Source organism: Cololabis saira, chromosome 20 (assembly GCF_033807715.1).
Source record: "Cololabis saira isolate AMF1-May2022 chromosome 20, fColSai1.1, whole genome shotgun sequence".
NCBI classification, from domain to species: domain Eukaryota; kingdom Metazoa; phylum Chordata; class Actinopteri; order Beloniformes; family Belonidae; genus Cololabis; species Cololabis saira.
The window spans coordinates 2,111,510-2,126,509 of NC_084606.1; the positions used below are offsets into that span (position 1 = coordinate 2,111,510).

The following is a 15,000-nucleotide window of genomic DNA, read 5'->3' on the forward strand; positions in this document are numbered from 1 at the left end:
TTGTTGGATGCGTCTCCATCGTGCCTCGATAGGCATTACTTTTCTCAGTAATAGGGGTTACCGTGGCAACGCTAGACGCCAAAAAGCAAAAAAAAAAAGGCGAGAATTCGGACGCTTATTGCTCGGCCGAACTTTATCGTAGAGACATCGTTCAAACTTTCAAACACTCGGCCCGATTGGCACTAACGGACCCTACAACCTCATTATGCCAACTATTACAGTTTTTGCGATAATGACCTTTATTTTTTTTTAAATTTCCATTTGACTTTGGACGCTTGTTGCTAGGCAACGGGTTATCGTAGAGACATCGTACAAATGTTCCCCGACTCGGCACGCTGGGGACTTCAACATATTCAAATTTCATGAAGCTGTGATTTAAGGACATTTTATGTCAAAATCCAGGCCAAATGGCCCCATTCATTCGGATGGAGTTTTTTACCATGGTGAAAAAAAAACCCTATCCGTTAACGTAACCTGAACTGGAACGTGCACCCATGCATGGCATACATCGTTGGATCTCCATCGTGCCTCGATGGGCATTACACCTCTGTTCTCTGATTGGCTCCAGCAGGAGGGGGCGGGGCTAGTAACACCTCTGTTCTCTGATTGGCTCCAGCAGGAGGGGGCGGGGCTACCAGCAGGGGGCGGGGCTACCATGGCCTGCTCTTCGGTGAAGGTGGCGGTTCGAGTCCGACCTTTCAACTCCAGAGAAACTCAACGCAACGCCAAGTGTGTGATCCAGATGCAGAACAACACAACCTGTAAGAACTACACACAAATACACACCTATATATACACTAGTACACACCAAAGATACAGAACAACACAACCTGTAAGAACTACACACAAATACACACTAGTACACACTAGTACACACTAAAGATACAGGACAACACAACCTGTAAGAACTACACACTAATACACACCTATACATACTAGTACACACACTATTACACACACTAATACACACAACGCAACGCCAAGTGTGTGATCCAGATACAGGACAACACAACCTGTAAGAACTACACACTAATACACACCTATACATACTCATACACACACTAATACACACTAATACACACACTAATACACACAACGCAACACCAAGTTTGTGATCCAGATGCCGGACAACACAACCTGTAAGAACCACATACTCACGAATACACATGCACACGCACATATATATAAATACACACGCACACATACACACATACATGCACAGTTAGCTTCAGGCTAATGTTTCCCATTGATTTGGATGAAGAATGCTAACATTGTTGTGGGAGCGGAGACTCTGCAGGGCCGGTCTCGGTCCGGTGTTGGTGTTGTAATGTTCTCTCTCTCTCTCTCTCTCTCTCTCTCTCTCTCTCTCTCTCTCTCTCTCTCTCTCTCTCTCTCTCTCTCTCTCTCTCTCTCTCTCTCCAGGTATCTTCAACCCCAAACAAACCAAAGATGGAGCCAAAAACTTCACATTCGACTATTCCTACTGGTCCCACACTGACGTAAGTACACACCTGTACTACACACCTGGATACACACCCGTACCTTTACTACACACCTACACACACCTGTACTACACACCTGGATACACACTAGTACTACACACTAGTACAAACCTACACACACCTGTACACACCTGTACACACCTGTACTACACACCTATACACACCTGTACTACACACCTATACACACCTGTACTACACACCTGGATACACACCTGTACTACACACCTGGATACACACCCGCACCTTTACTACACACCTACACACACACCTGTACACACCTGGAAATACACACTAGTACACACTAGTACACACACCTGGTCTCACACCTCGGTGAGTGCACACCTGTATACACGCACCTGCACACAGCTAACATCACCACCGTTGCTAACAGCTACCAGTCCTAACAGTGCTACCAGTGCTAACAGTGCTACCGGTGCTAACAGCTACCGGTGCTAACAGTGCTACCGTTGCTAACAGCTAACTGTCCCTGCAGGCCGAGGATCCAGCCTTCGTGTCCCAGCGACAGGTTTACAAGGACATCGGAGAGGAGATGCTGCTGCACGCCTTCGAGGGTAAGAACCAGAACCTGGACCTGGATCAGGACCAGGACCTGGACCAGAACCTGGACCTGGACCAGGACCAGGACCTGGACCAGGTCCAGGTCCAGGTCCTGCTGACCCCCCGGTCTCCTTCTCCTCCTGGTCTTCCCTGAACAGGCTGAGGTCCCTGTTTTGGTTGGTTGTTCACCCCCCCTTCGTTAGCGACCTTGGCTATCATGAAAGCTATAGAAGTATAAGTTATTATTATTCCTTTAGGTTGTGATAAATAATAATAATAATAATAATAATAATAATAATAATAATAATAATAATAATAATAATAATAATTGTATCTGTAGGAGATGGTTTTTTTCTTTTTTCCTTTTCCGACGAAATGAGGGCCTTTTTTCTTCCTAAACATTTTTCCCCCTTTGCACCAAGCCAGGCCTGGTGATGAATGTGATATTTAATGGTTTGCATTAATGAGCGTGGCCTAACGGCTCAACAGCGCCCCCTAGAAAACTTTGTGCCTCAAGCCCCACAATACTGTTTGACGTACATGCACGAAAATCACTACACACCTGTATCATGTCACAACTTAAAGAAAAGTCTCTTGGCGCCATGGCCCAAACCCAACAGGAAGTCGGCCATTTTGAACATTTTTAATTAATCGCGTCATTTTGGCGAAATTTATGCCATTCCTTCGGCAGTTAATTCAGCCCGAACCGTAACGTGCCCCCAGGTGTGTTATACATCAAAATGTGCGTCTTCATCCTGCGACTACACGCATTACTTTTCTCTTTCAAAAGTGTTACCGTGGCGACGCTAGACGCCAAAAAGCGCACCCCCCTTCATTTGATTGGTCCATATTTGATTCCTACTTTCTGCCATGACTCTTGAATGGTTTGATATAAAGAGTCGTGGTGGAGTCATTGGACTCGGTCTTTTATTGGTGAAAATTGCAGGAGCGAGGGCTCGTTTATCCGTTCATCGCTGCTTGCAGCTTTAATTATTATTATTATTATTATTATTATTATTATTATTATTATTATTATTATTATTATTATTATGATTATGATTATTATTATCATTATCATTATTATTAATATTATTATCATTATTATTATTATTATTATTATTATTATTAATAATAATAATAATAATAATAATAATAATAATAATAATAATAATATTATTATTATTATGATCATTATTATTATTATTATTATTATTATTATTATTATTATTGTTACTATTAATATAATAATAATAATTATAATTATAATAATTATTATTATTATTATTATTATTATTATTATTACTATTAATATAATAATAATAATAATAATAATAATAATAATAATAATAATAATAATAATAATAATAATAATAATAATAATAATAATAATTATTATTATTATTATTATTATTATTATCATCATTATTTTTATTTTTCCAGGCTACAACGTCTGCATCTTTGCTTACGGCCAGACGGGAGGAGGGAAGAGCTACACCATGATGGGGAGACAAGAACCGGACCAGGAGGGGATCATCCCCCAGGTAAGACCTGGACCTGGACCCAGTGGCGCCACCAGGGGGTGGCCAAGGGTGGCCACGCCCCCCACCCTACAAATTTGCTGCCCTCCCCACTGGCCACCCCTACAGAAGAGTATTAGGGCATGAGAAAAATAAAAATAATATTTTAGAGGAGGAAGATTTTTTTTTTCATTATGCACTTCGAGAAAAAAGTTGAAATGTCGAGAAAAAAGTCGAAATGTATTTTAACTTTATTCTCGAAATTTCGACTTTATTCACGAAATTTCGACTTTATTCTTGAAATTGTATTTCAACATTAATCTCAAATTTCGACTTTTTTCTCAACATTTCGATTTTTTTCTCCAAGTGCACAATAAAAAAAAATCTTCCCCTCTCAAATATTTTTTCTCTTGCATGGCCCTGATTCTCTTCCGTAATAAACCTAAGTATATCAGTAGGCGTTTTTCTGGTAGTATTTCTGAGCCCTTATACTACAACAGTTTAATACAATCCTGTAATGACGGCTTTTAGTTTTGGTTCCACCCCAAGAATTTAAGTGGCCCCATCTGGCCCCCCCTATGAAACATTTTTGGAGCCGCCCCTGCCTTGACCCCCCAGACCCAGACCCCTAGACCCGGTACTGGTACTGGTCCAGAAACCACTAACCTCCTTCTGTCCCTCCAGCTGTGTGAGGATCTGTTCCAGAGGACCGGGGAGAACCAGGACCCGGACCTGAACTACTCCGTGGAGGTACCAGAACCAGAACCAGGACCAGACCTGGTCCAGGACCAGACCTGGTCCAGGACCAGTTCTGACCCAGTTCTGACCCGTGTCCCCCCCCAGGTGTCCTACATGGAGATCTACTGCGAGCGGGTCCGGGACCTGCTCAGTCCCAAGTCCGTGGGGAGTCTCCGGGTCCGGGAGCACCCGATCCTGGGCCCGTACGTGGAGGACCTGAGCAAGCTGGCGGTGACCGGGTTCAGGGACATCCAGGACCTGATGGACGCCGGAAACAAGGCCCGGTAGGGACCAGGGGGACCGGGGGGACCGGGGGGACCGGGGGGGGGTGACAAGGCCCGTACGGGAGGACCCGGTAGGGACCAGGGGAACCGGGGGTGGCAGTATGACACGATGACATGAGGAAAAGAGTCAAAATTTTGAGAAAAAAGTTGAAATGTCGAAAACGCACGAAAGAACCAACGCACGAAAAAACGCACGAACGCACGAAAAAACGCACACACGCACGCTAAAATGCACGAAAAAACGCATGCAAAACGAATGCACGCACGGATAAACGCACGAACGCACGAAAAAACGCACGCAAAACGCACGCACGCACGCAAAAACGCACGAAAAAACGCACGCAAAACACACGGAAAACGAACGCACGCACGAAAAATCGCACGAACGCACGAAAAAACGCACGGACGCACGAACCAGGAGCGGTATCAGGGGGGTGCCCGGGTGCCAGTAGCTGCTTATTTATTTGATGGTGCAGTGAAAAACAGACACGACAGACTGGAATCAAACCCGCGTCGCTGTCCAGGGGAAGGTTTACATAAGTTACTGCTCAAGCCGTTGAGCTACACGGGCGCTAGCGCTCGTGTTTGACAAAAATATCTTGGAGGGAAAAAGAATTCACTCTCAAAATGGCAGGGAAAAAATGCAAGTCATCACGGCAGGCCGTGTTATAATGAGCGTATACCATGCTAGGCCAGGCTGTGGTATACGCTCGTTATATCACAGCTGAGGATCATTGTATCACGGACAGTGGCGCGCCTCTCAAACCTGTTGACTGCGTTGGGGGGGCTGATAAGAGGGGGGGGGGGGGCGAGGAAGGCGTTAAGTTGAGGGCGGTGTGGGGGCAGAGTTACCTAGTTTACATTCCACCAGGGAGATTGTGACCAGAGCGATCGGCCAAACCGCCCTGTCAAGGTCAGATTATAGAATCAACAATTATATTGCAAACAGACAGACTCAGTAATTTTCCGCCTGCCTTCAGACCAGTTCCTGGTCTCCAGGGACCAGTTCCTGATCTGGTTCTGGTTCTGGTTCCTGATCTGGTTCTGGTTCTGGTTCCAGGACGGTTGCAGCCACCAACATGAACGAGACGTCGTCCAGATCTCACGCCGTCTTCACCATCGTCTTCACGCAGAGGAGGAGAGACCAGATGACGGGCCTGGACACGGAGAAGGTGAGAGTCCTGGTCCTGGTCCAGGTCCTGGTCCTGGACCAGGTCCTGGTCCTGGACCAGGTCCTGGTCCTGGTCCAGGTCCTGGTCCTGGTCCTGCTCCAGGTCCTGGTCCTGGTCCTGGTCCTGGTCCAGGTCTAACCCATGTCCCCCTACAGGTCTCCAAGATCAGTCTGGTGGATCTGGCCGGGTCAGAACGGGCCGACTCCACCGGCGCCAGGGGAACCCGACTGAAGGTGGGTGTGGCTTCAGGGGGCGGGGCTTCACGAGGGGGCGGGGCTTTGTGATACTTATTTTGAAATGACTCGTATTACATTTCATGACACTTTTATTTTGAAATTCTTCATATTACATTTCATGACACTTTTATTTTGAAATGCCTCATATTACATTTCATGACACTTTTATTTTGAAATGCCTCATATTACATTTCATGACACTTTTATTTTGAAATGCCTCATATTACATTTCATGACACTTTTATTTTGAAATGCCTCATATTACTTTCATGACACTTTTATTTTGAAATGCCTCATATTACATTTCATGACACTTTTATTTTGAAATGCCTCATATTACATTTCATGACACTTTTATTTTGAAATGCCTCATATTACATTTCATGACTTTTATTTTGAAATGCCTCATATTACATTTCATGACACTTTTATTTTGAAATGCCTCATATTACATTTCATGACACTTTTATTTTGAAAGGCCTCATATTACATTTCATGACTTTTATTTTGAAATGCCTCATATTACATTTCATGACACTTTTATTTTGAAATGCCTCATATTACATTTCATGACACTTTTATTTTGAAATTCTTCATATTACATTTCATGACACTTTTATTTTGAAATTCTTCATATTACATTTCATGACACTTTTATTTTGAAATGCCTCATATTACATTTCATGACACTTTTATTTTGAAATGCCTCATATTACATTTCATGACACTTTTATTTTGAAATGCCTCATATTACATTTCATGACACTTTTATTTTGAAATGCCTCATATTACATTTCATGACACTTTTATTTTGAAATGCCTCATATTACATTTCATGACACTTTTATTTTGAAATGCCTCATATTACATTTCATGACACTTTTATTTTGAAATGCCTCATATTACATTTCATGACACTTTTATTTTGAAATGCCTCATATTACATTTCATGACGCTTTTATTTTGAAAGGCCTCATATTACATTTCATGACTTTTATTTTGAAATGCCTCATATTACATTTCATGACACTTTTATTTTGAAATGCCTCATATTACATTTCATGACACTTTTATTTTGAAATTCTTCATATTACATTTCATGACACTTTTATTTTGAAATGCCTCATATTACATTTCATGACACTTTTATTTTGAAATTCTTCATATTACATTTCATGACACTTTTATTTTGAAATGCCTCATATTACATTTCATGACACTTTTATTTTGAAATTCCTCATATTACATTTCATGACACTTTTATTTTGAAATGCCTTATATTACATTTCATGACTTTTATTTTGAAATGCCTTATATTACATTTCATGACACTTTTATTTTGAAATGCCTCATATTACATTTCATGACACTTTTATTTTGAAATGCCTCATATTACATTTCATGACACTTTTATTTTGAAATTCTTCATATTACATTTCATGACACTTTTATTTTGAAATGCCTCATATTACATTTCATGACACTTTTATTTTGAAATTCCTCATATTACATTTCATGACACTTTTATTTTGAAATGCCTCATATTACATTTCATGACACTTTTATTTTGAAATGCCTCATATTACATTTCATGACACTTTTATTTTGAAATGCCTCATATTACATTTCATGACACTTTTATTTTGAAATGCCTCATATTACATTTCATGACACTTTTATTTTGAAATGCCTCATATTACATTTCATGACACTTTTATTTTGAAATGCCTCATATTACATTTCATGACACTTTTATTTTGAAATGCCTCATATTACATTTCATGACACTTTTATTTTGAAATCCTCATATTACATTTCATGACTTTTATTTTGAAATGCCTCATATTACATTTCATGACACTTTTATTTTGAAATGCCTCATATTACATTTCATGACACTTTTATTTTGAAATGCCTCATATTACATTTCATGACACTTTTATTTTGAAATGCCTCATATTACATTTCATGACACTTTTATTTTGAAATGCCTCATATTACATTTCATGACACTTTTATTTTGAAATGCCTCATATTACATTTCATGACACTTTTATTTTGAAATGCCTCATATTACATTTCATGACACTTTTATTTTGAAATGCCTCGTATTAAATTTAATGACACTTTTATTTTGAATATCTTGGGGGGGTGGAGCTTCACGGGTGGGAGGAGCTTCATGGGGAGGGGCTTGATGAGGGGGCGGAGCTTCACGAGGGTGGGAGGAGCTTCAGGGGGCGTGGCTTGATGAGGGGGAGGAGCTTCAGGGGGAGGGGCTTGACGAGGGGGCGGGGCTTGTTGAGTGGGCGGAGCCTCTAACTGTCTCTCTCCCTCCAGGAAGGAGCAAACATCAACAAGTCCCTGACGACGCTGGGGAAGGTGATCTCAGCGCTGGCCGAGATGGTAGGTACCGCTAACGCTAACGGGGCTAACGGGTCCACGCTAGGGATGGACGGTATGGACTAAAAAATGCATCACGATCATTTCTGGCATTTATCCCGATAACGATAAAAATGACGATAAAAAAATACCAATTCAACTCCACCTTTGTATAAATCTATCTCTCTCTCAGATCCGCCATGTTTGTTACACAAAACATTTATCCTTCTTTCTTTCTTTCTTTCTTTCTTTCTTTCTTTCTTTCTTTCTTTCTTTCTTTCTTTCTTTCTTTCTTTCTTTCTTTCTTTCTTTCTTTCTTTCTTTCTTTCTTTCTTTCTTTCTTTCTTTCTTTCTTTCTTTCAGGCTCATTTCCTTCCTTTCTTTCTTCCTTCCTTCCTTCCTTCCTTCCTTCCTTCCTTCCTTCCTTCCTTCTCCCCTTTCCTTCCTTCCTTCCTTCCTTCCTTCTCCCCTTTCCTTCCTTCCTTCCTTCCTTCCTTCCTTCCTTCCTTCCTTCCTTCCTTCCTTCCTTCCTTCTTTTTTCCCTTCCTTCCTTCTTTCCTCCTGCTCTCTCCTTCCTTCTTCCCTTCCTCTTTTCTCTTCTTTCCTTCCTTCCTTCCTTCCTTCCTTCCTTCCTTCCTTCCTTCCTTCCTTCCTTCCTTCCTTCCTTCCTTCCTTCCTTCACCAACATGAATTTATCGTTTTTACGGTGAGATACAAATTCTTACCGTGGGGAATTTATTTGACGGTTTATGGTGAACGGTAAAATATCAGCCATCCCTAGGGCAGAGCCACTAGTTTACATTCCACCAGGGAGATTGTGACTGGAGCAGTCGGCCAAACTGCCCTGTCAAGGCCAGATTATAGAATCAACAATTATATTGAAAGAAAGGAAACAGGCAGACTCCAGTAATTTTCCGTCTGCCTTAAGTCTCTGGCGATCTGCGGCGACGCCCCCGGGGGAATCCCCCAATCAGGAGCTGCGGTTACGGCGTTGATCTGCGGCTCCTCAGAAAGGAAACTCACCTCTTTCTTCTTCTTCACTTCTGCAGCAGAGCAGCAAGAAGAGGAAGAGCGACTTCATCCCCTACAGAGACTCGGTGCTCACCTGGCTGCTGAAGGAGAACCTGGGTGAGGAACCTGAACTCCTGAGGTTCCTGCTGGAGGAACCATCCGTACGCTAACAGGCTAACGGGCTAACTGTGCTAACTGTGTCTGTCTCAGGAGGAAACTCCCGCACCGCCATGATCGCTGCCCTGAGTCCTGCTGACATCAACTACGAGGAGACGCTGAGCACGCTGAGGTCAGAGGTCACGACCTTAACCCCCCAGGACTAACCCGCCCCTCTGGTTCTGGTTCTGGTTCTGGTTCCAGGTCTAACCCCCCTCTGGTTCTGGTTCTGGTTCCAGGTACGCGGACCGGGCCAAGCAGATCCGCTGCAACGCCATCATCAACGAGGATCCAAACGCTAAGCTGATCCGGGAGCTGAAGGCCGAGGTGGATCATCTGAGGAGCCTGCTGTTCTCTCAGGGCCTGCAGGTTCTGCTGGACCCTACCGGTACCAGTACCGGTACCGATACCAACGGTAGGTTCTGGTGGATCATCTGAGGAGCCTGCTGTTCTCTCAGGGCCTGCAGGTTCTGCTGGACCCCACCGGTACCAGTACCGGTACCGATACCAACGGTAGGTTCTGGTGGATCATCTGAGGAGCCTGCTGTTCTCTCAGGGCCTGCAGGTTCTGCTGGACCCTAACGGTACCAGTACCGGTACCGATACCAACGGTAGGTTCTGGTGGATCATCTGAGGAGCCTGCTGTTCTCTCAGGGCCTGCAGGTTCTGCTGGACCCCACCGGTACCAGTACCGGTACCGATACCAACGGTAGGTTCTGGTGGATCATCTGAGGAGCCTGCTGTTCTCTCAGGGCCTGCAGGTTCTGCTGGACCCTAACGGTACCAGTACCGGTACCGATACCAACGGTAGGTTCTGGTGGATCATCTGAGGAGCCTGCTGTTCTCTCAGGGCCTGCAGGTTCTGCTGGACCCTAACGGTACCAGTACCGGTACCGATACCAACGGTAGGTTCTGGTGGATCATCTGAGGAGCCTGCTGTTCTCTCAGGGCCTGCAGGTTCTGCTGGACCCTAACGGTACCAGTACCGGTACCGATACCAACGGTAGGTTCTGGTGGATCATCTGAGGAGCCTGCTGTTCTCTCAGGGCCTGCAGGTTCTGCTGGACCCTACCGGTACCGGTACCGATACCAACGGTAGGTTCTGGTCCTCACACGGAGCCCTGTGGACCCTCAGCTACTGGATCTATGTTTCCATGGTGACGGTCCAGGGAAACGAGGACTAAACTAGCGTTTTTCGTGCGTGCGTTCGTTTTGCGTGCGTTTTGCGTGCGTTTTGCGTGCGTTTTTTCGTGCGTTTGTGCGTTTTTTCGTGCATTTGTGCGTTTTTCCGTGCGTTTTTTCTTGCTTGCGTTCGTTTTGTGTGCGTTTTGTGTGCGTTTTGCGTGCGCTTTGCGTGCGTTTTTTCGTGCGTGCGTTCGTTTTGCGTGCGTTTTTTTGTGCATTCTTGCTTTTTTTTCGTGCGTGCGTGCGTTTTGCGTGCGAGCGTACGTTTTTTCGTGCGTTGGTTCTTTCGTGCGTTTTCGACATTTCCACTTTTTTCTCAAAATTTAATTGGACTATCACCACGGTTTCCATGGTGACGGACCAGGGAGACGTGGACTATCACCACGGTTTCCGCGTTTTTGCGTGCGTTTTTTCGTGCGTTTGTGCGTTTTTTTTTGGTGCGTTTTTTCGTGCGCTTTGCGTGCGTTTTGCGTGCGTTTTGCGTGCGTTTTACGTGTGTTTTTTCGTGCGTTCGTGCATTTTTTCGTGCGTGCGTTTTGTGTGCGTTTTATGCGTGCGTTTTTGCGTGCGTTTGTTCGTTTTGCGTGCGTTTTGAGTGCGTTCGTGCGTTCGTGCATTTTTGCGTGCGTTTTTTGTGCGTGCGTGCGTTTTTTCGTGCGTTCGTGCATTTTTTCGTGCGTGCGTGCGTTTTGCGTGCGTTCGTGCGTTTTTGCGTGCGTTTTGCGTGCGTTTTTTATGCGTTCTTGCGTTTTTTCGTGCGTGCGTGCGAGCGTACGTTTTTTCGTGTGTTGGTTCTTTCGTGCGTTTTCGACATTTCCACTTTTTTCTCAAAATTTCAACTTTTTTCTCAAAATGTTGACTTTTTTCCTCACGTCATCATGTCCTACTGTCATACTGTCCTGTGTCCTGTGGACTATCACCACGGTTTCCATGGAAACGTGGACTATCACCACGGTTTCCATGGTGAATTCCATGTATGACACTTTTATTTTGAAATGACTTGTTTGCATTTCATAACACTTATTTTGAAATTCCTGACTCCTCCCCCTCTCCTTTTCCTCCAGTCAGCAACAGCCCATCTGCGGTTGCAGGTTTGGCTCCGCCCCCTCAGCTGACGGCCAATGGGATTGCAGCTCTGGAAGACTCCGCCCCTCCAGGTAAAAGCCCCGCCCCTCCAGGTAACCTGATCGGGTTATTGATCAGCTCATTGATCAGCTCATTGATGAGGTTCCCTGCATCGTTTCTCGCTGCAGCTGACGGTCCAACGCCCGCCGACGTCTCTCCCTCCGACTCCGACAACGGCGTCAACCTGCCGGAGGACGACGGGGACGGAGACGGGGACGAGGGCGTCGCCACGGAAACCATCATCAGTCAAGAGGAGGCTGCCGAGAGGCTGTTGGTACGTCTGCCCGCCTGCCCTTGAGCCGCGTGCCCTTGAGCCGCGTGCCCTTGAGCCCGCGCGAGCCCTTGAGCCGCGCGTGCCCTTGAGCCCGCGCGAGCCCTTGAGCCACGTGCCCTTGAGCCGGGTCGCCAGTAACCGGTGCTAACCGGCGCTAACCCCCGTCTGTGCTGCAGGAAACGGAGAAGATCATCGCGGAGCTGAACGAGACGTGGGAGGAGAAGCTGCGGAAGACGGAGTCCATCCGGCTGGAGAGGTGAGGATGCTGTGGAGGTTAGCTAGCCGTGGCTAACGAGCCGTGGCTAACGAGCCGTGGCTAACGAGCCGTGGCTAACGAGCCGCCGCTAACGAGCCGTCGCTAACGAGCGTCTGTGTCTCCAGGGAGGCGCTGCTGGCAGAGATGGGCGTGTCCATCAAGGAGGACGGAGGAACGCTGGGCGTTTTCTCTCCTAAAGGGGTGAGTTCACACTGATCCTGGTTCTCTCTCTCCATATATATATATATATATATATATATATATATATATATATATATATATATATATATATATATATACATGTACATATATATATGGCCCGCTGCTCCAGTCACAATCTCCCTGGTGGAATGTAAACAAGGGACTCTGCCTCCACTAACCCTCCCCTCTCAGGAACACCTGTGGACCTGTTACATATGTATATATATATATATATATATATATATATACATATATATATATATATATATATTCAGCGGGTTCCTCTGGTTGGTCTAAGTGTCTTGTCCTGTCTTTTTTCCAGACTCCTCACCTGGTGAACCTGAACGAGGATCCTCTGATGTCGGAGTGTCTGCTGTATTACATCAAGGAGGGAGTTACCAGGTAGGAGGAGGGGGGGGGCACCAGGTAGGAGGGGGGGGTCACCTGGAGAGGGGGGGTTACCAGGTGGGGGGGGGGTCCAAATGCAAACTTTCATGACAAAAGTTAAAATGTTGAGAAATTTGGTGAATAAGGGGAGGGGGGGGGGGTCACCTCTAGTCCGAGTCCCCCCATGATGGAGGCGGAGCAGAGCAGAGGAGGGGGGGGGGGGTCACCTGACCCGGTGGTTTCTGCTAACAAACATGCTGCAGCGGGAGTGATACAATTAGCCAAGATCCCAAGACCTGGGGCAGATACTGACTGGACTACTGGACTATTGGAATACTGGAATACTGGAATACTGGAATACTGGAATACTGGAATACTGGAATACTGGAATACTGGAATACTGGAATACTGGACTACTGGACTATTGGAATACTGGAATACTGGAATACTGGAATACTGGACTACTGGAATACTGGAATACTGGACTACTGGAATATTGGAATACTGGAATACTGGAATACTGGACTAAGGGACTATTTGACTATTGTCAAATAGTTCTTCCGGCTCTCGGTGAAGGCGGACACTTCTCTGCTCCTCTCCCTTATCTATCTGCTACTGCTTTTGTCCTGTTTCGTCTTCAGAGTCTCTCCTTTTCACTCCTCCCAAACTCTACAATCATGGAATTGATTAACTGGTCTCTCAGCACAATCAGAAGTCAGGGGGTAAGGGAGCCCTCCTGCCCCCATGGGATGTTTACTGCTGGATACACAATGGATTCCTACAAATACTGGAAACCGTTGTGTTTGGTGATTCTGTCTGTCGAGGACGTTGAAGATGCTTCATAATTGGATTCATGATAGCAGGATTTCTCCTGATCGGAGGAGGGGGATTCCTGGTCTACCTACAAACGCGTAAGTCGTCGACAGCTGTTCTGGCTCTTTCAGAGCTGCCGGACGTGGCTGAAGGATCAAGCAAGGTGATCAACACTCAGACTTTAACGCTGGGGGAGCAAAGCCGTAAGCTGGATGTGATTCTTGAACAGAATCTCAGGCTGGCGGCGTCTTTGAGCTCATTGGCAAGATGGATAAGACCTTGGAGAAGTTGGAAGCTCGGCTTGGCGGGAATTGATCACAAATTCGTCTGATTGGAGTCGCCATTGATGAACCAGAGACTGAAGGCAGACGGAAAATTACTGAGTCTGTCTGTTTCCAATATAATTGTTGATTCTATAGTCTGGCCTTGACAGGGCGGTTGGGCCGATCGCTCTGGTCTCAATCTCCCTGGTGGAATGTAAACAAGGTGACTCTGTCCCCACTAACCCTCCCCTCTCAGGAACATCTGTGGACCTGTTTTCAGAACTGACCCAGGTAGATCTGCAGGTACATCTGTAGATAGATCTACACATAGATCTGTAGATAGATCCACATGCATGAGACCAGCCTTCCAAACCCGGGCTTCTCTGACAGGACGTAACGGGGGCTGCGGTTTTGGCGTGGACCCGGTCCTGGTCCAGTTCCTGGGGTCTAACCGGGCCTCTCTCTTCCAGGGTGGGCCAGCAGCACCTGGTCCATGTCTGGTTCCAGGTCTGGTTCCTGGTCCAGGTCTGGTTCCTCTAACGTGTCTCCTCTCCTCCAGGGTGGGCCAGCAGGACGTGGACGTCAAACTGTCGGGTCATTTCATCAAGGAAATCCACTGCGTCTTCATCAGCGAGACCAACGACCAGGGAGAAGGTTGGTCCCCGGTTCCTGGTCCGGTTTAGTTCCTGGGGGAACCTGGAGTCCTCCTGGAACTAGGAACTAGTAGTAGTAGTAAACCTTTATTTTACCAGGCAAGAATTGCTAAGAATACATTCTTATTAAAGTTATTCTATGCAACTTCTGAGAGCTAGCAAGATTTGAAAGTGGCGCCTCCTCTAAGCCCCGCCCCCTCCTCCCCCTCCCGTCAGCGCTCCGTCCACAAACGCCCCCACAAACACGAACTCGCATTATTAAACATTTTGTACAGCACATTTACAGCAAA

At 45.5% G+C, this 15,000-nt stretch overlaps 1 protein-coding gene across 1 annotated transcript in view; it reads left to right on the forward strand.

Annotated features, from left to right (window-relative positions):
* The first annotated feature begins 619 nt into the window (after positions 1-619).
* The window catches only part of kif1c (kinesin family member 1C), a 33,871-nt gene continuing 19,490 nt past the window's right edge, over positions 620-15,000 (forward strand). The window contains exons 1-18 of the mRNA XM_061709494.1: positions 620-761; positions 1,423-1,499; positions 1,996-2,074; positions 3,501-3,601; positions 4,262-4,327; positions 4,421-4,599; positions 5,660-5,771; positions 5,927-6,004; positions 8,345-8,410; positions 9,436-9,514; positions 9,608-9,686; positions 9,793-9,953; positions 11,803-11,895; positions 11,992-12,137; positions 12,314-12,393; positions 12,519-12,594; positions 12,917-12,996; positions 14,617-14,711. Of these exons, the coding sequence (XP_061565478.1) occupies positions 656-761; positions 1,423-1,499; positions 1,996-2,074; positions 3,501-3,601; positions 4,262-4,327; positions 4,421-4,599; positions 5,660-5,771; positions 5,927-6,004; positions 8,345-8,410; positions 9,436-9,514; positions 9,608-9,686; positions 9,793-9,953; positions 11,803-11,895; positions 11,992-12,137; positions 12,314-12,393; positions 12,519-12,594; positions 12,917-12,996; positions 14,617-14,711 (1,753 nt within the window). The 5' untranslated portion in view covers positions 620-655. The remainder of the gene's footprint in view (positions 762-1,422; positions 1,500-1,995; positions 2,075-3,500; positions 3,602-4,261; positions 4,328-4,420; positions 4,600-5,659; positions 5,772-5,926; positions 6,005-8,344; positions 8,411-9,435; positions 9,515-9,607; positions 9,687-9,792; positions 9,954-11,802; positions 11,896-11,991; positions 12,138-12,313; positions 12,394-12,518; positions 12,595-12,916; positions 12,997-14,616; positions 14,712-15,000) is intronic.